At 39.8% G+C, this 25073-nt stretch overlaps 1 protein-coding gene across 5 annotated transcripts in view; it reads left to right on the plus strand.

Annotated features, from left to right (window-relative positions):
• Window positions 1–25073, plus strand: part of ZWILCH (zwilch kinetochore protein) — a 42465-nt gene that overhangs the window by 10902 nt on the left and 6490 nt on the right. For 2 of the 5 annotated variants that reach the window (XM_070796940.1, XM_070796943.1), the window contains exons 4-16: window positions 1767–1885; window positions 4940–5166; window positions 5681–5751; window positions 6057–6212; window positions 7513–7584; window positions 11601–11694; window positions 12222–12271; window positions 14253–14358; window positions 14886–14965; window positions 16548–16704; window positions 17208–17236; window positions 20163–20299; window positions 21199–21294. In XM_070796940.1, the coding sequence (XP_070653041.1) occupies window positions 1767–1885; window positions 4940–5166; window positions 5681–5751; window positions 6057–6212; window positions 7513–7584; window positions 11601–11694; window positions 12222–12271; window positions 14253–14358; window positions 14886–14965; window positions 16548–16704; window positions 17208–17236; window positions 20163–20299; window positions 21199–21294 (1394 nt within the window). The remainder of the gene's footprint in view (window positions 1–1766; window positions 1886–4939; window positions 5167–5680; window positions 5752–6056; window positions 6213–7512; window positions 7585–11600; window positions 11695–12221; window positions 12272–14252; window positions 14359–14885; window positions 14966–16547; window positions 16705–17207; window positions 17237–20162; window positions 20300–21198; window positions 21295–25073) is intronic. The other 3 variants (XM_019968164.2, XM_070796941.1, XM_070796942.1) reach the window with 3 other exon arrangements.

Below are 25073 nucleotides of genomic sequence, written 5' to 3' on the forward strand. Positions count from 1 at the left end.
GATGGCTCAGTTGGTAAAGAATCCACCTGTAACGCAGGAGACCCCAGTTCCATTCTTGGGTCAGGAAGATCTTCTGGAGAAGGAATAGGCTACCCACTACAGTATTCTTGGACTTCCCCTGTGGCTCAGCTGGTAAAGAATTCGCCTGCAATGTGGGAGACCTGGGTTCGATCCCTAGCTTAGGTAGATCCCCTGGAGAAGGGAAAGGCTATCCACTCCAGTATTCTGGCCTATAGAATTCCGTGTACTGTATAGTCCATGGGATTGCAAAGAGTTGGACACAACTGAGCGACTTTCACTTTACCTAGATTCAAATGTGGGTTTTGCCGCTCAGCTGCTTATTCTATATAAGCTATTCAGACAGCCACTAGCTCAGTTTTCAGTCCATAAAAGAGGGTTATTAATAGGATCTTTCTCAGGGTTTTTATGAAGAATAAAAGAAAGCTTGGAACAGTAGCTGGTACATAGTACATGCTCAGGAAATGTTATTTCGTTTAATTTTTGTTATTATTGGCAGTACTGAGCTATTTCACTACTTAAACACGTGGATATGAGAAACACAAATGAGAGCTGAGAGTCCTAAGAGGAGTAGACTTAAGAAGTAAGGGCTGTGCATTAAAAAGAATGAAATAATGCTTTGCAACAACGTGGATGGACCTAGAGACTGTCACACTGAGCCCGAGACACAGTGACTTGGCTTGCACAGGCTGCAGGGCTCTGCTGGCTGCTGGAAACCCTTAGGATGTGTCTTCCTGAAAACTAACCAAAGTTGTTGCTGTTGTTTTAATTTTAAGAATTCTATTTGAATATCTTTCTAAAAGATAGGTTTCTTCCTTAATATAATATACCATTGACTCCTGAACAACACAGGTTTTGGGATGCCCCACCATCTGTGTTGTTGAAAATCCTAGTGTAACTTTACAGTCGGCCCTCTGTATCTGTGGCTCTACATCCACAGATTCAACCAATCACGGACTGTGTAGTACTGCATTAAAAAAGTCCACATGTAAATGCACCTGCCTAGTCCAAACTTGTGTTGTTCAAGAGACAACTGTATTGCATAGTATAGTTTAGTATATACTACTACTAGGGCAGGGAGGCCTGGCGTGCTGCAGTCCACAGGGCCGCAAAGAGTCGGACACGACTGAGCAACTGAACTGAATTACTAGTATAGTATGGTATCAGTACTAGTGTTATAGTATGCAATTAATATTATAGTATAGTGAAATTGGAACAATATTAGAATTATAGTATTAGTACCAGTATTATAGTGTAATATAATATAGCATAGAATTACTATAATATAGCAAATCAATATAGTCTGGAACCATATACCCTATATTTCTGTAATAATGAGGTAATTAATGTCAGCTGCTGTAACAAATCCTGGAGACTTAGAAAATGAGTAGAAAGGGCTATGAACCTTCAAGTTTGGGGAATGACAAAATCAGGGAGTCTCCCATGGGTTTCCCTTGGTGTTTTGTATATAATTTTGTACATGGTAGAGCACTTCCTTTTCTGATGGTGTCATATACTTCCTTTATCAGTAGCAACGTAGATCAATATCTTCTTATTGGACAGTGGAAATACTTCTGATGAATGGTGAGATTTATTAGTACCCCATTGGTTTCTAGCTATGATTCCTGTCCTAACCCAATCATTTTGCACTTCAGGGTCTGGAAATCAGTACATTGTTCTAGCATAGTGAAGAGTTGACTTTACCATAGTGTTCTCTTACCTGGTTAAATAATTAAATGTTTTTAAAGCCTTTAGAAAAGGAAGAACCAAGTCCTATTGAAGAGCTACAGTCTGAAGACACTGCTATTTCTGATCTCTCTACTGGTGAAAATGTTGGCCTGCTTGCTTTACCAATTGGGAGAGCCAGGTAAGTTTTTCTTACCATAGTGGTGAAGGGTAGGATGTAAACTCACCAGGCAGGCTACAGTCCATTGAGTCGCAAAAGAGTCGAACATAATTTAGCAACTAAACAACAAGAAATTGTTATAAACATTGGGAAAAGCATAGGTATTTAGCCCAGATCCCTCTCTTTCTCCTTCCCCACCTGCTTGATGGATATACTTAATACTTAGGATAGTTCTAAATACTTGACTGTCCCATGGGTAACTCAAGTGTGACTAAGATGATTACGGTGATCTGCCTTTTCTCCATCTCCTTCTACTGTTTAATGTTGTTGCTTCGTAATTGTTTTCCTTACTTCTAATCTGGTTCCTTGCCAATCTTTTTTCCTCACTCCTGCCAGAGTGGTTTTATGAAAGCCTGATTGTGTTGCTTCCATGTTTAAAAAGCCTTCCATGGTCCTTTTGCCTCGTGATAAAATCCAGATTCCTTCTGAGTGACACATAGGACACAAAGGAACCTTCAGCCTCCAGTCCAGGGCCCAGCAGGGATTTGGAAACACGCAGGGTACTTTGTGATCGTCACGATGACTCAGGGGCGCTGTTGGCCTGAGCCGTGGATGGTAAATGTTATGCAATGCCTGGGGCTCTCCTGTCCAATGACGAATTATCCCACCCGCATGCCAGAAGTGCCCCTGTTGGAATCCCTACTGCCTCTGTCTGCTTAGCTACCCTCCCCGCTCCTACCATATGACTTTCCGTCTGCCTGGTCTCCCTCAACTCCAAAGCCAAAAGTATTTGCTATCAGGGAGTCCTGGAGGATCTGGTCATATATATAATACTAGAGAATAAGGGGTCTTCCCTGGTGGTCCAGAGGTTAGGACTTCGCCTTCCAACGCAGTGGGGGTGCGGGTTCGATCCCTGGTCGGGGAGCTAAGACCCCACATCCCTCCTGGCCAAAAAGACAAAGCATAAAGCAGAAGCAATGTTGTAACAAATTCAGTAAGGACTTTAAAAATGGTCTACGTTAAAAAATCTTTAAAAAAAAAATACTGGAGAATAAGGACTATAGTAGTATTCAAAGTGACTTTCCTTCAGAGAGGGTTTTTTGTTTTGTTTTGCTGTGTAGAAACTTTTAAAATCTTTTGTAGTTGAGCACTCTTTAATGGCTTCTTGATTTTAAGTCCTATTTTTTCTTTCCTCTCCCACAACTTGAGAATTTTTTATTCACGTTGTTTCCTCTAGCCAGTGTTTGTTTGGAGTCATCCATATGCTTATCATTTCTTTGCTCTCCATTTCTTCTTGCATTTCAGACCTTCCTTCTGGGATTATTATATTTCTTTTCTGAAGTACAGTCCCTTAGAAATGCCTTTTCTGAACATATGTTGGTAATAAATTTAGTTTTCATCTCTGAAAATTTGTAAGCTGTATTTTTGGGTAACTTTTAATTCTGATGCACTCTGAAATTTACAGAGAAGTGTAAAAGAACAGTACAAGAACTTCTGTGGACGCTTAACCAGGTTTCACCAAAATTTACATTTTGCTGCCTCTGCTTTGTGATTCTATGGCTTATTCCTCCTCCCCTCTGCTCCTCCTCTTATTCCTGTCCACACCTCATCTATATAACCACACACACACATTTTTGTAATGAAATATTGACAGTATGTTGGAGACACTGTGCTCTTTTACCCTTGAATACCTCACGATGTATTTCCTAAAACCTAGTACCTTCTCTTGTATAACCACAAGTCATCAAAATCTGGGAATTTAACATTGTTAAAATAATACTATCTGATTCACAGACTATATTCAAATTTTTGTGTTCGGTGACTAATGACCTCAAGCATCTCTTTATGTATTTATTGACTTCTTCCTTCTCCCACCCCTAACTTTATTGAGAAGTAATTGACATATTCTGTTATTTCTTTTGCTTAATCTCAGAGCCTGCTTCCACTCCCATTGACCCTGTAGCCCCACCATACTGAACTCTCTGCTTGTAGTAGCTATACTTTGTCAGTTTTTGGTGTGTGGATCTTGATCTGTCTGGTGTGCCTGGCTCTCACTTCTTCTCCGGGTGAAACATTTATGTATTTTGCCACTTTATTTCCAAATTTTTGTTTCTGGGACACTGTGATAGTGTGATGTATAAGAAGAAGCATATTTAGTCTTGGTCCACTGTTCCTGGAACCCAGCTCCTAAAAACCTTTGGAATTTCCTAGGGATTGAGAAGAATAAAGGTGTCTTTTTTAATGCTAATGAAGTGGCTTTTGGACCTCCCGCCCCTCCCCCCCAGTAAATTATGGATAGGGGCTGGTTGCCTGGGGAACCAAGCCTGTGAGTAGAGGGTTGGAAGTTTGAGTCCCACCCAACCTCTGAAAGGGAGAGGGGCCAGAGTTTAAGTTTAGTCACCTGGTGAGGGGTTGGGACTCAACCCCTCCCTAAGTTCAGTCAGTCACCATTGTGACTATGTAATGAAACCTCCTTTAAAACCCAAAGGAGAGGGCTTGGAGAGCTTCTGGGTCGGTGAACACATGGAGGTACGGGGAGAGCAGCTTGCTGGGAGAGGGCATGGAAGCTCTGTGCCCTTTGCCCCATACATTTTCCTTTGCTTCCCTTCTGTCTGGCTGGCTGTTCCTGAGTTCTACCCTTGTGTAATAAACTAGTAATCTAGCAAGTAAAATATTTCTCTTGAGTTCTGGGAGCAAATTAATTGAATTTAGGGAGGGGGTTGTCAGAACCTGTGATCTATAGACACATAGATGACAACTTGGACTTGGAACTGGCAATACAAGTTGGAGGTGAGGCAGTCTTGTAGGACTGAGCCTTTAACCTGTGGTTGCTGATGCTGTCTTTGGGTAGATAGTGTCAGAACTGAGTTGAATTGTAGAATTGCTAGTGTCAGAGAATTGCTTAGTGTAAGGAAAAAACCCCATTTGGGAATTGGTACAGAATGTTAGATGGTGATCAGAAGTGGGATCAGAGTCAGCATCGTAGCTATTGTTCATGGTATCTTTGGAAAAGAAAACTTTTGACTGATCAAAAATCTCTACGTCTAATTTATTCTTCCTACTCTTGCTTGCAAGGCAGTTAATTGGATTTTATACCATGGCTCACAATCCTAATATGACCCATCTGAAGATTAATCGGCCAGTTACTGCCCTTCCTCCTCTCTGGGTAAGGTGTGATGGTTCAGATCCTGAAGGTATCAGTTGGCTGGGAGCTGAGCTTATCTCAACCAGTAGCAACATCACAGGAATTGTCTTGTACATGGTCACCTGTAAAGGTGAGAGCTCACTCCTCTTTTGTGGAGGTGTGTGTATTTATTTGTTTGTGTAATCACTGTTATTTGTGTACCACTGTATTTATTTGTGTAATTGCTGTTTCATAGGTTTTACTAAAACTTGAGCACGAAGTGCACACAATGTAGCTTGTGTCAGCCACCACGAGTGTGCTCTAGTGTGTAACCTGCAGCATGTGGGAGACATTTCAGAGACAGATTTCCAAGAGTCTAAATAGGAGTTTATGGCTATTTTATTTGGGTTTCATTTCATTTACATGTGTGTATTTTTTAAAATTTTCATTGGAAGATAAAAAAGCTGAATATAATGATAATATAATTCCAGTGTCATAATAGGCATTTAATTATACTTTTGGTAGCAGTACTGACCTTTGTTCCACTTCCCTTGTTTTAAAAACATTTCATCTGTGGTTTAAAATTAATTTTGATAGTTATTAATATTGTGAATTAGATTGTAATTTTCTAGCTCTAATGATGTAATTTTGAACTGTACCTATAAAGTTTTTTTTTTTATCATGTCCTACAGTGGATAAAAATTATTCTGTAAATCTTGAAGACCTAAAAAAGTCACACAAGAAAAGACATCACTTGTCTACTGTAAGTATTTCTCTTTCATATTATTTTCTTCTGACTGCTGTCAATCTGCCTTCCTAGAGTAAAGGATTTTTTTCATTCCTAATAGGACTAGATATTTTTCTATAGTATCAAAATGTTTATTTTCATATCAGCTAATGACTAAAAATATATGCCTTTTAGCTAATCTTTGTGATGAAAAAGAATTGTCTCGTTTTTCCATTTGGCACAGCACTTTTTCTTCTTGGGGAAAAGAATCAGTCGTTTTGATAATGGGCCTTTGGCCTTGTGAAGGCGCCGCTGATGGTCTGCTGAATGTCTCTTTACAGTTAACAGCCAGCGGCTTTGCCCAGTACGAGCTCTTTAAGTCCACTGCCTTGGATGATACAGTTGCTGCCTCACAAACCACGATCACTTTGGATATTTCCTGGAGTCCTGTGGATGAGATCCTTCAGACCCCTCCGCTTTCTTCCACTGCAACTCTGGTAGGAGCCAGCCCTGCTTTCTGTTGAGTTTACTCACTGTGGGTTTACTTTGAACTTGCTAGTTCCTGGACAGCTCTGAAAGGTTCAGCCTGAAGTCTCGCCAGCACAGCCAGTGAAGGTTTTGCCAGGTGGTCTGATCCGTCAGTTATCTACAGTGCTGTAATTATGTAACTTAAGAATTTTCAGTGGGGACCCAAATGGAATCATCACAGTGGCTCATTATCCCTGCTGTTCTTAAAGAATGCAGATGTTGAGAACACATCAACAATCGTTGTTCTGTTCAGCCCTTGCACCCTATATTTACATTTCTAGGATCTGTCTTAAGAAATTATTCAGAATTGGTAACAAAAATACATGGGCAAAGATATTCAGTGCAGTCATACAGCTGTGTTTTGAAAATATTAAAAACAAAACCTGAATGATGTTTAGAAAAATAAATAGATTTCCTGATGAAATATTATATACATATTTTAAAATTATGATTTAAAATATCTTTAATAATGAAAGAAAATGCTTATTATTAAGCAAAAAAAAAAGCCCCAAAAGTACAAAATTTATGTACAGTGGGATCTCAACTATGGTTTTAAAAAATATGTACACAAAGTCCTGGGTAGTGTTAAGAGTGGTTTTTCCCAGGGTGGTGGGCTGGTGAATAATTATACAATTACATTCTTAACACTTTTCTTTTCCTGCAGTAGGTGCTGACATACAATGGCGTTTACTAATTTCTTTCAAACCTCCTCACCCCGCTTCAGCTTTTTTTGTTTGTTTGTTTTACTGAGGGGAGGGAGAGTTGTTTTTGGTGTGTGGTAATGCTAAGTTTGTCATTGAGTCTTTTTTTTTTTAATTTATTTTTAATTGGAGGATAATTGCTTTACAATATTGTATTGGTTTCTGCCATATGTCAACATGAATCAGCCACAGGTATACATATGTCCCCCAGCTTCTGAACTTCCCTGTCACCTCCTACCCTGTCATCGAGTCTTGAAGTGTGTTTATATTTCTACTTCTTGTCCTTTTGGAAATTCAGTGACACAAGCAGGAGAGTGTGTGTTCTGTGTAGCTACAGTTGTATTGAGAGGGGTTGTGGTGGCCTGAATTGAGGTTTCTGTATTGGGATGGGCAGAGTCTATATTTCTGGGGAAGGCATACCAAATGGAAGTGTTGACCTAATTTTTCAATTCACTAGTGTTTTATGAAATATTTTTAAATGTGTGGGTAGTTTGAAATGCAAGTAACTGTGACCCTGATGGAGAAAAGATGGGATTACCAGTGAAAACTGACTCTGGGAACTTTTTAGAATATCAAGGTGGAATCGGGAGAGCCCAGAGGTCCTTTGAGTCAGCTTCACAGAGAACTGAAATTTCTCCTTGTGAGTATCCTTCTGGAATTTGTTACCTGCATTAGATCTCATATTTCCATAAAAATTTTTGCTAGTATCATTGTTATTTAATTTTGTGTTCTTCAAAATTTGTTCCAAATGTTACGTGCTTGGCAGTTGGGGCAGTTGTCCTTGCAATTAAAGGGAACATTTATCAGTGAGTTAGTAGTTAATAACAGTTCTTTCACCTTTTCTACTGAAGTATTTGGATTTTATTCATATGATGGATTCCCTACTTTCCAGGTGAGTCAGCTGCCAGTTTATTCCAAATGTGTATATAATCTGCTTGTTAATAACTGGAATTTGATCCTGAAGATTAATGAGCATGTGTTTCAAAAATTTTGTGTTTCAGTAATTTTAGCTCCGCTCTACAGATTCAATTCCAAAGGGGCGGGCAAGGGGGATTCATTTTAATGCAGAGGAAATTCTGTATGTCTTAAGTTGGCATACAAAGACAGTTATATCCAGTCACTGACTATAGTTACTTTTTTCTTTTCTTTTTTAAAGAGCTTTATTGATATAAATTATAGCCCATAAAATACTTTTGTTTTAAGTATAGAATTCAGTAGTTTTTAGTGTACTGACAGAGTTTGTACAGCCATGACCGTACTTAATTTTAGGATATTTTCGTCACCCCAAAAAGAAATCCCATACCCATTAACAGAAACCTGCCAGCCACTGATTCACCTTCTGTAGCACTTCCTTCCTTTTTATTACTGAGTAACACCAGTGTAGAGGTGTAGTGTGTTTGTGTTTATCCATTTGTCAGTTAATGGGTATTTCAGTTGTTCTTACTTTTTGGCTATTCATGAATAATGCTGCCATGAATAGTATTTAAGTTTTTATGTGACATAGAGACTCTTAGGTGGGGTTGCTGGGTCACATGGTAGCTCTTTAACTACCTTTTAACTTTTAACTTTTTGTGTTTAACTTTTTGAGGAGCTGCCAGACTGAGTGGCTGCATCATTTTACATTCCCATAGCAGCGTATGAGGGCTCCAGTTTCTCCATATCCTTGCCTCCATATGCTTGATACTATATTTTTTATTGATGTTATAGCCATCCTAGTGGGGATGAAGTGATATCTCATTATGGTGGTGTTTTCTTGTTTTTTGGCTGCTTTGTGAGGCATTTGGGAGCTTAGTTCCCTGACCAGGGGTCAAACCCACACCCTTTGCAGTGGAAGTGCAGTCTTAGCCACTGGACCGCCAGGGAAGTCCCACATTATAGTTATGATTTGCGTTTCTCTGATGGCTAATGACATTGCACATGTTTTCATGTTCTAATTGGCTCCTACTTATTTCTTTAGCTTGATCTCACATCCTCCTCTGCTGCATTGAGCTCCCTGCTTATGGTAGCTCCAAGGCCATCACGCCATCGCGTTCTGGAGTGTGTGTCTCCATCTGCCCAGTGTGCCCTTTTCCCACCTCTTTGCCGGGTTATCTGTGACATCTTCACCTGAGACGATTTACTGATTCCCCAGAATAGGTTGTGCTGCCGTAGAACTTTACGCACACCCCTTGTCAGAGGGTTTATCAAACAGTAATTTCTCTACTCCTCTGCCTCCCCTACTAGACGTGAGTGCCAGGTACCTCATGGTGTCTTCCACTTCTACCACAGTACCAGGCATTTTTCATACTTTTACCTCCTCTCATTATTTCCCTGTTTGTGAAAAACTTGATACCTTTTCTACCTTTCTCATCTTTCTTCTTCCTTGAGAGCTTCTCTTTCAGGACCCTTCCCGTGGGCTTCTATCATACTTGTAACCTCCTATCTCTGCCCTCCTCTCTCCACCCCAGCAGAGGGCTTATCCATTTCGTGATTTGATGAATGCCTTTATAAGGGAACTCCAGACTCCTGTCTGTAAGCTGCTTCCACTTCCAATCTTTCCCACTTTCATCAGTTCAGTTCCCAGTCTAGTAGAGCGTTCTTCCCTCCAATTCAGTTTGTCCAAAATGAAACTTGAATCAAATCTCCAGACTGGATCACTTTAATAAGCCCCTGATTTCTGTCTGCAGTTTCACCATTCCTTCCGTTCACAGGCTGGCAACCTTATCTGTTACTTCAGTAAGATCGAGTTACTGCCACAGCTGGAAGCTGCCATTCTGCTGTGTGCCCAGTATGTGGTGCTAGATGGTTCTGGTATGTTGCCTGAGGTGTCAGCAACTGGTAAATAGAAGAGCTGGCTTAAAACTCATTCAAACATATGTCTATCTGACTTGAAAGTCCAAGCTGTGTAATTAATGTAATCTCCCTTAGAAATTCACAGACTCTTCGATGTGCACGTTGCCATAATTTCTCCAAGTTCAATCCCCTGTATTTTTATAAATAGGTAGGATTTTTTTTTCTTTTCTTCTATTCCTCATATATTTCTGCCTATCTGTCTGTCTCTTTCTCTGAAGTATACTTTTTTTTTTCCCTTTGAGGTTTCTTTCACTGTGCCTATCTTACATAAAGCCCCTATCACTTCCCTTCTGGACCACTCTAATGATCTTTCACTGTTTCTCCACAGGGACACACACTCTTGGCATCTTGGGCAGAATCATGCTTTGTGGTTTGGGACCATTCTACATGCTGGAAGATATGTAGCCTCCTTGCATGCGTGCCAGGTTGCTTCAGTCATGTCTGACTCTTTGTGACCCTATGGAACATAGCCCTCCAGGCTCCTCTGTCCACAGGATTCTCTGGGCAAGAATACAGGAGTGGGTTGCCATGCCATCCTCCAGGAGATCTTCTCAACCCAGGAATCGAACAGCAGTCTCCTTTGTCTCCTGTTTTAGCAGGCGGGTTCTTAACCACTAGTGCCACCTGTAGCATCCTTGCTGCTGCTGCTGCTAAGTCACTTGTCATGTCCAACTCTGTGCAACCCCATAGATGGCAGCCCACCAGGCTCCTCCATCCCTGGGATTCTCCAGGCAAGAACACTGGAGTGGGTTGCCATTTCCTTCTCCAGTGCATGAAAGTGAAAAGTGAAAGAAGTCTCTCAGTTGTATCTGACTCTTAGCGACCCCATGGACTGCAGCTTTGGCCCCTACCAAACTAAATGCCCACAGTCACTGTGACACCAGAATTTACCTTCACATTTTCCTGAAAACTCCCTGGGGGTGGAGGATGATCTTACTTCTATTGAGAAACATTGTACTTCTTTTTTTCCTTAGACTCTATCCTGAGTATTTGTGATGGGGGAATTCTCACCTGCTTGATCATGTCATTTTCCTGCCAGAAAATCAACAGTGGCTGTTGTCTTCCAAATGAAATAAAAAAATTATTTAAGATCACTCTTCCTGTTTAATCCCTACTCCTAGTCATCTTATTTCCTGCTGTTGCCTGGGGGTTTATTCCACCCTAGTGGAAACAGCTCATCCTCTCCATCGTATTGCCTGGGATGGTTCCCCCATATGAGTCAAGCCAGTGTTTCTCATTGTTCCTCTGGCTATTCCAGCCTCTTTTGACCTCAACCTCTTTCCTTACTTCAGTTTAGATACCCTACGTATAGGCATACATATTCATGTTATTTTTATGTAAACTTCTGTTCAGTCTCTGTAGCACACATAATTAAAGTTCAGAATACCATCTTTGGCATCAGACTGCTGGATATATGTCCTGGCATTGCCAGTTACCAACTGTGTGAGCTTAAGCAAGTTAATTAACCTCTTTTGGGCTCAGTAAAATGTGAGTGATAGTGGTATCTGCCTCACTGGATTTTTGTGAGGATTAAATAACATACTGCATATGAAACATTTAGAATAGTTCCTGGCGTCTCATTAAACATTCAGGAAAAATAGGTGTTAGGAATGCCCTGGAGGTCCAGTGGTAAGGACTCCATGCTCTCACTGCTGAGGGCCTGGGTTTGATTCTTGGTGCAGGAACTAAAATCCCACAAGGTGGGTGGTGCAGCTAAGAAAAAAGATACTAATGTTATTAATATTGATAATACATCTTACTGATAACTTTGTATTTTGCTAACAAGTTTTGGGGTTTTTTTGTTTGTTTTTAAATCTCCCACAGGTTTTGGCTGATGGTTTGAGGACTGGTGTAACTGAATGGCCTGAGCCTCTGGAAGCAAAATCTGCTGTTGAACTTGTGCAGGAATTTCTGAATGGTGTTTGTTTTCGTGACTCACACTTGGCTTTTGTTTATTTTTTCTTAATTGGGAATTTATGCTTGCTATATTTAAATGTAAATTTTTTTTTAGGCTTAGTATTTTTTTTTTGTTAGCTATACCTAAAGCTGTAGGTCTGTCATGGTGAGAGGGGCAGCTTTCATTCTGAATTGCTAATGATAAAAATCTCAGTGATTTTAAGAATTAATAATATGTATTTAATTTACATTTTATATACTGCAGTCATATTTGAGATTGTGGAAGAAGAGGGACGAAACAGTGACCTTAGAGCGCCTACCATGTGCTTGACATGTGTGCCAGGGGCTTTCACTGTATCTCAGTCCATCCTTACACCCCTGCCTAGTGGGCATCTAGTCAACCTCCATTGGAGAGTTAAATAATTGCTAAAATACCTGGTCATCATTCTACTCTCCTCATTTGCCATTTGAAAACAGGATTAGAGTGGAAATAATTGGGAAAGAAGGAGAATAAAATCCAGAGTTTAATAAGCTTTTGCCACTTTCTAGAGTTAAGTAAGCTGAATGAATTTGGTGATTCTACAAAAAAAGACACCGAGGTAAGTGATTGTTATCGGAAAAGTACACTGAAAGAGCTTGTAAAATTGGGTTGTACTGTTGTCTTTCACATCATACGATTGCAAATGGGTCTGCTACAGCCAAGGTGGCGTTTTGAGGGTAGTTTTTTGTTGGTCTTTGATGTCAGCACTAGTGATTACTTTCCTTAAAAACTGATGGATATGTTTAAAGAGAACTAGGACGTATTTATTATTAATTGTTTAACTGCAGAAAAATGGAAATGACTATGTTAATATACTATGAGGTGATAAGGCAACGCCAAAGAATGCTCAAACTACCGCACAATTGCACTCATCTCACACGCTAGTAAAGTAATGCTCAAAATTCTCCAAGCCAGGAATACGTGAACTTCTTCTTCAGCAATACGTGAACTACAAACTTCCAGATGTTCAAGCTGGTTTTAGAAAAGGCAGAGGAAGCAGAGATCAAATGGCCAAATCCGCTGGATCATGGAAAAAGCAAGAGAGTTCCAGAAAAACATCTACTTCTGCTTTATTGACTATGCCAAAGCCTTTGACTGTGTGGATCACAATAAACTGTGGAAAATTCTGAAAGAGATGGGAATACCAGACCACCTGATCTGCCTCTTGAGAAATCTGTATGCAAGTCAGGAAGCAACACTTAGAACTGGACATGGAACAACAAACAGACGGTTCCAAATAGGAAAAGGAGTTCGTCAAGGCTGTATATTGTCACCCTGTTTAACTTATATGCAGAGTACATCATGAGAAACGCTGGACTGGAAGAAGCACAAGCTGGAATCAAGATTGCCGGGAGAAATATCATTAACCTCATATATGCAGATGACACCACCCTTATGGCAGAAAGTGAAGAGAAACTCAAAAGCCTCTTATTAAAAGTGGAGAGTGAAAAAGTTGGCTTAAAGCTCAACATTCAGAAAACGAAGATCATGGCATCCGGTCCCACCACTTCATGGGAAATAGATGGGGAAACAGTGGAAACAGTGTCAGACTTTATTTTTGGGGGCTCCAAAATAACTGCAGATGGCGACTGCAGCCATGAAATTAAAAGACGCTTACTCCTTGGACAGAAAGTTATGAACAACCTAGATAGCATATTAAAAAGCAGAGACATCACTTTGCCAACAAAGATCCGTCTAGTCAAGGCTATGGTTTTTCCAGAGGTCATGTATGGATGTGAGAGTTGGACTGTGAAGAAGGCTGAGTGCCGAAGAATTGATGCTTTTGAACTGTGGTGTTGGAGAAGACTCTTGCGAGTCCCTTGGACTGCAAGGAGATCCAACCAGTCCATTCTGAAGATCAGCCCTGGGATTTCTTTGGAAGGAATGATGCTAAAGCTGAAACTCCAGTACTTTGGCCACCTCATGCGAAGAGTTGACTCACTGGAAAAGACTCTGATGCTGGGAGGGATTGGGGGCAGGAGGAGAAGCGGACAACAGAGGACGAGATGGCTGGATGGCATCACTGACTGGATGGACATGAGTCTGAGTGAACTCCGGGAGTTAGTGATGGACAGGGAGGCCTGGCGTGCTGCGATTCATGTGGTTGCAAAGAGTCGGACACGACTGAGCGACTGATCTGATCTGATCTGATCTGATATTATTATAGCATGTTAATAGGCTATGAGATAGTACATTACTGTGCCATCAGTGGCATTATTAAATTGTGCTAAACCTGTTGTCATTTGACAAGTAGGAAAATGGAGACCTAGGTAATTAAATATTTTTCCAGGGGAGGAAAACCAAATGCTTGCTTTTAGGCATCAGAGTTTGAAAGCAATTTTAGGGGTTCTGTTTTTCACTGTCTGTTTACTTGTATCTCCTCATTAATGGATGAAGTTGTAGAAGATACATTCATGCCTCTTATATGTGTTCATGATCCCACCTTTTCTCAGAGCAACATTTGCAAGTTTACTGGTCTTAAACTATTGTGCTTTTTAAAAAATAAACTGAGTGTTTTCTGGCACTCACTTCTTTTCCAGATAGTGAAGCATGACGCTGCTGCAGTTGATGGGTCTATTGAGTGTCTTCTCACAGTACGGGGTGATCTCGATTTTGCTGAGCAGCTGTGGTGCAAAATGAGCAGTAGTAGGTGTCCATCAGCATTGTGAAATAAAATTTTCCCTGTTATTTCTTAGGTTTACTTTTAAGTCTTTTGAAAATAATAATGTATATTGCTAGCCTTGTATGGACATCTGGTTTCTGTTTTATCAAACTCAGTTCTAATAACGCATTGGCATATTTTGCTCGAGAATTATACTAAGACCAGGCAATTCATAGAACCTGTTCTTTACTCCTGCCTGAAGATTTAGGTGGGTTCTATGCTGTATTTGTATTAACCAAAACATATCTTAATGAAATTATAATTATTAAGAAAAGGAAAAGATATTCCATAATATTTGACTGAATATATTATTTTATGGCAACGAGTTTAATTTCTTTCTTTAAAAATGCTGCCTTTGGAGGGGGAGGGGGACTTTAATTTCTCTCCCTTTTCACCATCCCTAAAGTTCAGATACTTGTCTTCCCTCTTCATTGTGTATCCTTAAAATGAATGACGTGTTTGATCTGCAGAAATAACTATGAGAATAATGTTAGACTAACTTGCTTTAAAGGTGTGATTTCTTATCAAGACTTGGTGAAGTGTTTCTCGTTGGTCATCCAGAGTCTGCAGCGTGGTGCTATTCAGCCATGGGTAGGTTCAGTAGTGTGTGTGTGCTCCTTTTCAGCAGCAGAGCAGACTGATGACGGGCACAGGCTCTGCAGCAGACTGCCTGAGTTTGAATTTCTGTTTTGCAACTCTCTTACCTGTATACACTTGGCCAGGGTCCTTAATTCATGTGAAGCACTTAGGACCTAGTTCATAGTTAAGTGCACAGCATTTATAAGCTACCTCTATTGTCATTGCTGTTGCTGTGAACAGTCCTTCTCATATACTACTGATGAGAGTACAGATTGGAACACTATAAAGCAATTATGATAATGTACTGAGATCCTCAAAATGAATTCATCCTAAGGCCATATGCAGAAGTATGTGTCAAGAGTTTATGTATTAGGGGCTTCCCTGGTCTCGGAAGATCCCACATGCAGTGGAGCCAGCTAAGCCTGCGCGCTGCAACTGCTGAAGCCCGTGAGCCTAGAACCTGTACTCAGCAACAAGGGAAGCCACGCCGTGGCACCGCAGTGAAGAGCGGCCCCCGCTTGCTGCAGCAGAGAGCCCATGTGCGCCAGTGAAGACTCACCATGGCCAAAAGAAATAAGCCTTTTTAAAAAAAGATTGTAGTGGGATGCTCGTTATAGCCTCATTTACAGTAGCAAAAATTGTAAATGACCTATTAATGAATGTCTAAGTAAATCATGAAACAGCCACATAATGGAACATGTTAATAGTTGCTACAGATGATGTGCAGAAATGCTTACAGTGGTGTGTGGAGAAATGCTTACAATGTTCAGTGAAAGATAGAAATCTTGGAGAGAAAAACCTGTGAACAAATATGCTAAAATACGCCAATCCCTTCTGGTGGTAGGGTTACAAATAAATTTCTCCAACTGCATTATACATTTCTGTATTTTATGGATTTTCCATGATGAATTTATAGTTTTATAATGAAGAAAAAATCTAAGTTAAAAGCTAGAAACAAAAAGATTCCTCATTTAGTAGAATTATTTTAAATAATGCAACTGCCAATTCATAACAAGATAGAAACTTCCTAGGTGTGAACAGAGATACACTCTAGAGCAGAAGCTTGCAAACCCTCCCTCTATTTGATCATTCTGTGCATTTTAGTCTTGCCCATTGAATTTTTCTTAAGAGCTTCTGTTTGTGAGATATTTACAAGTATATCCTACCATGTACAACAAGTGCAAAGTGAAAATAGTATTAAAAAAGAAAAATGCAAAGGATTGTGTTGGAAATTTGAGTTAACAGAAGGACAGTAAATGAGAAAATGTCAAATGTCAAATATTTTAGGTATGTTTAAATTTAATTGTTTAGCATTTAGAACACATGTTAGATCTAGTAAGTTCACAGCTTTTTTTATTCTCCAAATGATTGAGTTAGTCTGTTGGCTATTATAGCCAATAAGGAGGTTTTGGGAATGGCATTTTAGAAACAGATAGGTTTGTAACTTAGAGGCTTTCATTCAAATAATTTATAATGTCAGGAGATGAAAAAATTTAAGTTTATAATTTTTTAGTTAATGCAGTTTGCTTCTCTTTCACTTACTGGACTTTTTATAGTTTTAATTGTGGCTTTATAAACTTTTCCCAATCTCTAGCTTCATAGTGGGAGTAACAGTTTACTGAGTAAGCTCATTCATCAGTCTTACTATGGAACCATGGACACGGTTTCTCTCAGTGGGACTGTTCCGGTTCAGATGCTTTTGGAAATTGGTTTGGATAAACTGAAGAAAGATTATATCTGTTTTTTCATAGGTAAGTCCCTTTCCCAACTCAAAAAAGTAAAAGCAACATCATAGTTGTCAGCCATAGGTATGCTCAGATTTTATCTTTGTACTTGACCCTAATTGTTTGTGGTCCTGGCTTTGCCTCTGGTTCACTATGAGACAGGCACTTTCATTTTCTGAGCCTTATTTTTTTGTTTAATAAATAGATTAGATTAAAGATAACTATAGGTTTTGTTTGTCTTTATTTCAAATGTTTTGAGATTCTTTAGGGTAAATGTAAATAAAACCCTTTTTTAAAATGACATGCTGTTTTAATACTCATCACCTTGTTTCTATTAGGGGCAAACTGTGATCATTTTTAGAATAAGTATTTATGATGTAATATACAAGAAAATTCAGCATTTTGTGAGAAACTGTTTAGCTTGAGCATTTCTTTTATATATGAACTATGAAATGTTTTTCTTAGCTTGTTTGATTTGTAGTAGATAAAACCTAAAGCTTATTGGCATCTCTTCGTTTTTTTCTTGATAGGTCAGGAACTTGCATCTTTGAATCATTTGGTGAGTTTTTATTCTCAAGTTGATTTTTCTTTTATTTGGTCATTCTGCCACACAGTTATTAAGTGCCTATTCTGTGCCAGCTTATGTCCTAGGAAACAGATAAATTAAGACAGGCAATTACACTGTCTAGTAAAACAAACAAAAAAGTAGCCCATCTAATGTCACCTCTCATTCTCTGTAAACGTATGATACTGCCTGACATAAGGTTGTATCCTGCGTAAGCCAGTGTACTTCCACAATTCTTCATTTATCTAAAGTGGTTAGAGAATGCCTTTCTGTGTTTGATAAGCCCTACAGAGGAATATTCGCTTTATATTCTTTTGACCCATTTCTTTATTTCTTCTTTGTTTTTATTTATGTATTTATTTGGTTGGGCCTGGTCTTAGTTGGGCCTGGGATCTAGTTCACTGAGCATGGATCGAACCCAGGCCCCCTGCATTGGAAGTGTGGAGTCTTAGCCACCAGACCACTAGAGAAGTATCTTGACCCATTTCTTTTACACGTAAAAGATTACTTTTCAAAGAATTTGCTATGCTCTTTAACATATTGATTCAAAAAATATTTCTGTGTTTCAGGGTCATGATTATGAGCTTTTGTATTTCCCTAATATCTTGAATTAGAAACTTAAGGAGATTAAAGAACATCCATAATGACCTTTGACATTTGTTGGACGATTCTTTTAGAAAATAGATCTTCAAATGATATCTGGTCTCATAAAAATACAAGATAGGATAACTCCAGCTTCATCTATTATGCAATGTAACACTCAACTGGATTCTATTGAGGTTAATTTTTGATATTCCAAGTTTAAACATTTTATTAAAGGTGTACATTTTTAGTGGAAACTTTTTAATACATTTTCTTAAGCTTAGGAAAGTAATAACTTTTTGAAAATAAAAATATAATGCAATTATACCCTTAATCTCATCACTCAAATGTGAGTACCCTTATTTTTATGAATTCCCCTCAAGTCATTTAATATGCCTGTTTTTTCAAATATGGTTTGATTTCAGATTTTTGACACAATATTTCTTAGACTTTGAGAATCTCCCAGAAGACTTGTTAAAATGCTGATTCCTAGACCCCTGACTCAGTAGGTCAAGGGCTCTGGAATATGTGTTGTTGTTGTTATTGTTTGGCTGTACCACATGGCTTGTGCGTGGCTCATTTCCTTGACCAAGAATTGAACCCTGGCCGTGGCAATGAAAGCCCATAATGCTAACCACTAGGCAACCAGGGAACTCCTTGGAATATATTTTTCTAAACAAACCGTCTCATCTCCAGATGATTCAGATGCTGGTGGTTTGCAGCAATATTAGTTTTCTATTGTTGCTATAATAAATTACCCCCACACACTTAGTGTCTCAAAGCCACACACACAAATGCATTACTTTATAGTTGTATAGTTCAGAAGTCCAGTCTGGGTCTCACTAGGCTAAAATCAGGGTGTTGGCAGGCTGTGTTCCTGTCTGGAGCCTGCCTGTAAGGGAAGATCATTTCCTGCTCATATGAGTTATTATTGATAGCAGAATTCAATTCCTTGTGATTATAGACCTGAGGCTGTACTGCCTCCCAAGTAGTCAGGAACTTCAGGCTTTGTCACCTCTGCGGGGTCTTGGGGACAGGCAGAGGTAGACCAGCCTGGGTTGTAGCATGAGCAGAGAGAAGCGAAGGGGAAGAACAGTCTGGATCTGTTCTTTGTTTTAAAAAAAAAAAAAGATCTAGGTGGTCCACTTCCAGAGTGGTCAGGGGACCACTGGGAATGTTGGGTGGCAGCTGCAAGGAATGTCGTAATTTGTAGCCAGTGGTGAGTGGGACTGTTTTGGGTCTTCCCTTCCTGGGACTTGACTGTTTTCCTACTCGTGTTATTTTCACATTTTGGAATAATCTGGGTCAGCATTTTAGCTGGGTGCTCTGCTCAGTTTCACAAGGCTGAAATCAAGGTATCATCTGGAGACTTGATTAGGGAAAGATCCGCTTTCAAATTCCCTCGCATTGTTGACAGAATTCATTGATTCATGACCCTTTGATGAAGGTTCCCATTTTCTTACTAGCTGTTGGCCCAGGACCATCTCCATGTCCTCGAGGTCACTTGGGGGTTCTTCCATGTGGCCGTCTCCACAGTGCCACAGTTTGTTTCTTCAAAGCCAGCGGGAGAGCATCTCTGATGCTTAGAGCTCACTGACACAAGTAATGACCAGGAGATTATCTCCCTTTTGATTAATTCAAAGTCAATCAGTAACCTAATCATGGGAGTAACAGCCTACCATCCTGGCCTCACTTGAGGAGAAGGGATTATGTAAGATGTATATTCCAGGGGGTAAGAATCTTAGCATTGTAGAATTCCACTTACCATGGATTATTTCCTTAGGATTAATTCTCAGAAATAGGTCTGAGCATTTTATGATGCTTCACATAACCTTGCCAACTTTCTTTTCCAAAAGGTCATACCAATTTACCAGTAATATATGTTAGTAGAAGCTTACCAATGCACTTGATTTATTTCTTGGTACTACAGGTTTACTATCTATTTTTAGAAGTGAATATGCCCATCAGCCTGGCAAGCTTATTGAAGTTAAGAATTATCTTGTGGGTTTGCCATTCTTTCCATCTGGAGAGTTTGGTGGGTGGTACCAGTTACCTACTTGGACCTCCTCGGTGAAGCAGTTCTGTGATTTGCCTTTACCAAAGAATATGCATAATGGTTTGCTTAGAACATTCTTAGAGAAGACTTACTTAAGAGTTTAGTTTAAAGAATAGTATTGAGAGGAGGAAAGCTACCTAGTGGCTTCTTCTCCCTAACCCCAAGTCCCCACCTGTTAATCAAACATCCCCACTCAGGTGTAGTAGGCATAGTTAATTCTTTCCGGAGATGCCGCTTGTTCTTTAACTCCTTATTTCCCATGTCCATTTTCTTTTATTCCAGGAATATTTCATTTCTCCATCAGTAGATACACAGGAGCAGGTTCATCGTGTTCAAAAACTCCACCATATTCTTGAAATAGTAGTCAGTTGCATGCTTTTCATTAAACCTCAACATGAACTCCTCTTTTCTTTAACACAGTAAGTATTTCTGTTGTTTACTTCATAAAAATGTACTCTCTTCTGAAATAGTTGCAGCCAAAATAAGTGCCCTTTTTATTATCAGTTAGGGTAGAATCTGTGTACCTTCTCTTCATAGTAACAGAAAGGTTCTAAGTCACTGCCATGAGAAGGAAAGACTTTGGATTCAGGAGGAATCGAGCTGCACACTTGGATCTGGCACTTCCTTTCTAAGGAAGTTTCCTTTCACTGCATCTTGTTTTTCATCTATAAGAACAGCGTAATATATATAAAGTACTTGACACTTAGGTACTTAATAAATACTAGTTCCTTCTGTTTTCTTCATATCCCTATAAATTTGAGTCAAGCTAATCATTGCCCGCCGTCTATATGGTGACTGAATGGAATCAGATTTCATCAGACCTATGTCAATAGTGTTGCTGAAATTTTAGAGGGTCTATCAGTTTGGCTAAAAATAGTTTGGAATAATCTTTACACATGGATCCTGGATGTCTTATTTGTATTTTTTGAGTCTTCAAACTGGAAATAAGTATACCATTGAGTGGAAGAACTGGGATTCTTTTTCCCTGTGAAAGAAAATGTACCATTGCCTTTTCCAGAATTAGAATTTGCCTTAGTTGTAAAGGGAAAAGTTTGAAATTGTTACTAGGTTTTTTTGTTTGTTTGGGGGGTGTTTCTTCCCATTAAAGATCAGTAGTATGGGTGAGTTAACTCTTTAATTCCCCATACTGGGAAAACAGTGGAAGCTGTATCTTTGTCTCTCTTTTGCCTTTCTTTGTCTTTCCAATACCTTTCTCCCCACTTACACCTTTACTTGAGCTCAACTAAAATGTATTTTATATTTATGAGCAGTATGTCCACTATTCATTTTTTAAAAGTGAATTTTTTTTTCTCTTTAGATCCTGCATAAAATACTATGAACAAAATCCTCTTGATGAGCAGCACATTTTTCAGCTGCCAGTCAGACCAACTGCTGTTAAAGACTTATATCAAAAGTAAGCAATTTAACCATTAAATTATACTTCACCAACCATGATTCCAATTTCAGTATCTGTTCCATGGCACCTCATGACCCAGGCCTGCTTCTTCTCTGAAACCAGAAGCATCTGATTCCCATTCTCTGAACATAGTCTGATAGAGTCCTCCCTCTCCCTTCTCCCAGGCCTTTGATCTGCTCTCTGTAGACTGTTGGTCTGCTATGTTCATTTTTCTCTGAATTTGTAATTTTTTCACAGAATAGGGCAGAAACTTTAGCCAGAAGGGAAGTGACAGATTGGGAAGAAAGGGATCAGGTGATGACAAGTTTTAGAAAAGGCAGAGGAACCAGAGATCAAATTGCCAACATCCATTGGATCATTGAAAAAGCAAGAGAGTTCCAGAAAAACATCTACGTCTGCTTTATTGACTATGTCAAAGCCTTTGTGTGGATCACAACAAACTGTGGAAAATTCTGAAAGGGATGGGAATACCAGGCCAGCTGACCTGCCTCCTGAGAAATCTGTATGCAGGTCAAGAAGCAACAGTTAAAAGTGGACATGGAACAACAGACTGGTTCCAAATAGGAAAAGGAGTACATCGAGGCTGTATATTGTCACCCTGCTTATTTAACTTATATGCAGAGTACATCATGAGAAATGCTGGGCTGAGATTGCCGGGAGAAATACCAGTAACATGCAGATGACACCACCCTTATGGCAGAAAGGGAAGAACTAGAGAGCCTCTTGATGAAAGAGGAGAGTGAAAAAGTTGGCTTAAAACTCAACATTCAGAAAACCAAGATCATGGCATCCACTCCCATCACTTCATGGCAAATAGATGGGGAAACAATGGAAATAGAGACTTTTTTGGCGGGGGGCTCCAAAATCACTGTAGATGGTGACTACAGCCATGAAATTAAGACACTTGCTCCTTGGAAGAAAAGCTATGACCAACCTAGACAGCATATTAAATAGCAGAGACATTACTTTGCCAACAAAGGTCCGTCTAGTCAAAGCTATTGTTTTTTTCCAGTAGTCATGTATGGATGTGAGAGTTGGACTATAAAGAAAGCTGAGCACTGAAGAATTGATGCTTTTGAACTGTGGTATTGGAGAAGATTCTTGAGAGTCCCTTGGACTGCAAGGAGATCCAACCAGTCCATCCTAAAGGAAATCAGTCCTGAATATTTATTGGAAGGACTGATGCTGAAGCTGAAACTCCAATACTTTGGCCACTTGATGTGAAGAACTGATTCATTGGAAAAGACCCTGATGCTGAGAAAGATTGAAGGTGGGAGAAGGGGATGACATAGGATGAGGTGATTGGATGGCATCTCTGACTTGATGGACATGAGTTTGAGTAAACTCCAGGAGTTGGTGATGGACAGGGAAGCCTGGCATGCTGCAGTCCATGGGGTTGCAAAGAGTCGGACTGAGCGACTGAACTGAACTGATGACAAGTCAAAGGCGTGGCTGTGGGAGTGAGGGAAGGATTTAGTATTGGGGATTTCAGAGGGATGGAACTGAGGCTAAGACTGGCCATCCATGCAGACACTGAGGTTGCCTCAAAAAATGGTCTTCCTGACTCTTCTCTCAGTGTACAGTAGACTTGAAATTTCTTTCATACTAAAACTGCTCTCTTTATACCCTTCCTCTGTATATTTGCCTCTTAGCCAAACCTCATCCCTTCCCTGAAATTGTTAATCAGAAGTTGCCAGTGGCCTTCTAATGGGCAAATCCAGACAATGCTTTCCAGGAGAAGAGTGTTTTTGTCCCCTTAGGTAACTAGCTAGCCCACCAGTTCTTTTTCCTTCTGTAAGCATTTGTAGTGCTCTGTGGCATTTGACACTACTGCTTTCTTGAACCCATCCCCTTTGTTTTCTTGACCTCACATTCTGTCTTAATTTTTTAAATTTCTTTATTTTTGGTTGCCCTGGGTTCTTGTTACTGTGCTTGGGATTTCTCTCGTTGCAGTGAGCAGGGGGCTACTCTGCTGTGGCACACAGGCTTCTCATTGCCGTGGCTACTCTTGTTGCGGAACACAGGCTCTAGGTCTCTCAGGCTTCAGTAGCTGTGGTGCATGGGCTTAGCTGCTCTGCAGCATCCGTCTTAATTTTAACTTTACCTCTCTGGCCCACCTCTAAGACTGAGAATGGTCCTCTTTTCAAATTCTTCTTCCTTTGCTTTATTCATATGCGAGTATCCACCAGAACTCCACCATCTGCCCTCTTTTCTTACTTTCTGTCTTCACTAGGTGATGGTGTTCACACCCCAATCTTCAGTTCCTCTGGGCTAATGATAATTCATAACCTTTGTCTCCAGCTTCTCCTGAGTTTTACCCCCATGTTTCTAGGTATCTATTAGACATGAATCCTCAACTTCAATGTCCTGTAGGTGATTCAGACTCTAAATCCCAACTCTTCACTCCCCTTCCCAACACTTTTCCTCCTCCTGTATTTCCTCTCAAGTAGCCATCATTAATCTTCATCCAATGCCCACAACATAAACCTCGGACGTATCTTCCACTCATTGCTGTCACTTTCTCCCTCCTTGAAATGATTCCCAAGTCCTGACCTCCTTGGAAGCTCTTAAATCTGTTCCTTTCTCTGCACCTTTGCATGTGTTGAATATTTCACATCTGCTCATTTCATCCCTGGACTAAGTACAGTAAAATCCTTTTTCCTAGCTGCTCTGTTTGCCTCCATTAACTTCCTTCTCTTCCTTCCTTTGCCACCACCAAAGTGATCTTCCTGAAGTTCAGATCCCACCATGACTTCCCTCTGGTTAAGTGGCTTCCTTGCCTTTAGGATAGTGTTTCATCTTGGTGTGGTCTGAGCCCGTCCTCTGCCTTTCTGGCCCAGGTGCCTCCACACCTTGTGTGTGTCGTGTCTCTTCGAGTCAGAGGCCCTGTGTCCTTGCGTTTCCTCAGGCACCACACGTGCTTACCTGGCAGTGCCTCCACCTGTGTCTGTTCTTCATCCTGGATCTTTTCTGTTTAATTAACTGCTTCTTCTAATTCCGTTACAAGCTCAGCTCAAAGGTCACCATCTCTGAGGATTCCTTTTCAACTCTGCAGTCCCAGTCTAAGTCAAATTACCTCACGATTATGGCCCCCTCTTGTATCTGATATTTCTGTATTACAACATTTTTCAGAATTATTATTATTTATTTTTATTGAATATAGTTGATAAACTGTATTGTATTAGTTGCAGGTATATTAGCAGAGTAATTCAGTTATACATATGTATTTTTTTCAGATTCTTTTTTAATTATAGGTTATTATATGATATTGAATATAGTTCCCTGTGCTATATAGTAAATCCTTGCTATTTATTTCTTTTAGATATAGTGGCCTACATTTCTTTTATATATAGTATCTGTTAATTCTGTACTCCCAATTTATCCCTCCCACACGCCTTCCTCCTTTGGTAACCATAAGTTTGTTTTCTATGTCTGTGTGTTTATTTCTGTTTGGTAAATCAGTTCATTTGTATTGTTACTTAGATTCCACAGTTAAGTGATATCATGTATTTGTCTTTGTCTGACTTGCTTCACTCAGTATGATAATCTCTAGGTCCATCCATAACGCTGCAGATGGCGTTTGATTCTCCTCTATGGCTGAGGAGCAGTCTGTGTGTGTGCGCGTGTGCACCACATCTTCTTTATCCATTATCTGCTGATGGACATTTAGGTTGCTTGGCTATCATAAATAGTGCTGCTCCGAACATTGGGGTGCACATATCCTTTCAAGTTAGAGTTTTTGTCTTCTCTGGGTATATGCCCAGGAGTGGAATTGC

This window comes from Bos indicus, chromosome 10, assembly GCF_029378745.1.
Source record: "Bos indicus isolate NIAB-ARS_2022 breed Sahiwal x Tharparkar chromosome 10, NIAB-ARS_B.indTharparkar_mat_pri_1.0, whole genome shotgun sequence".
In the NCBI taxonomy this organism is placed as follows: domain Eukaryota; kingdom Metazoa; phylum Chordata; class Mammalia; order Artiodactyla; family Bovidae; genus Bos; species Bos indicus.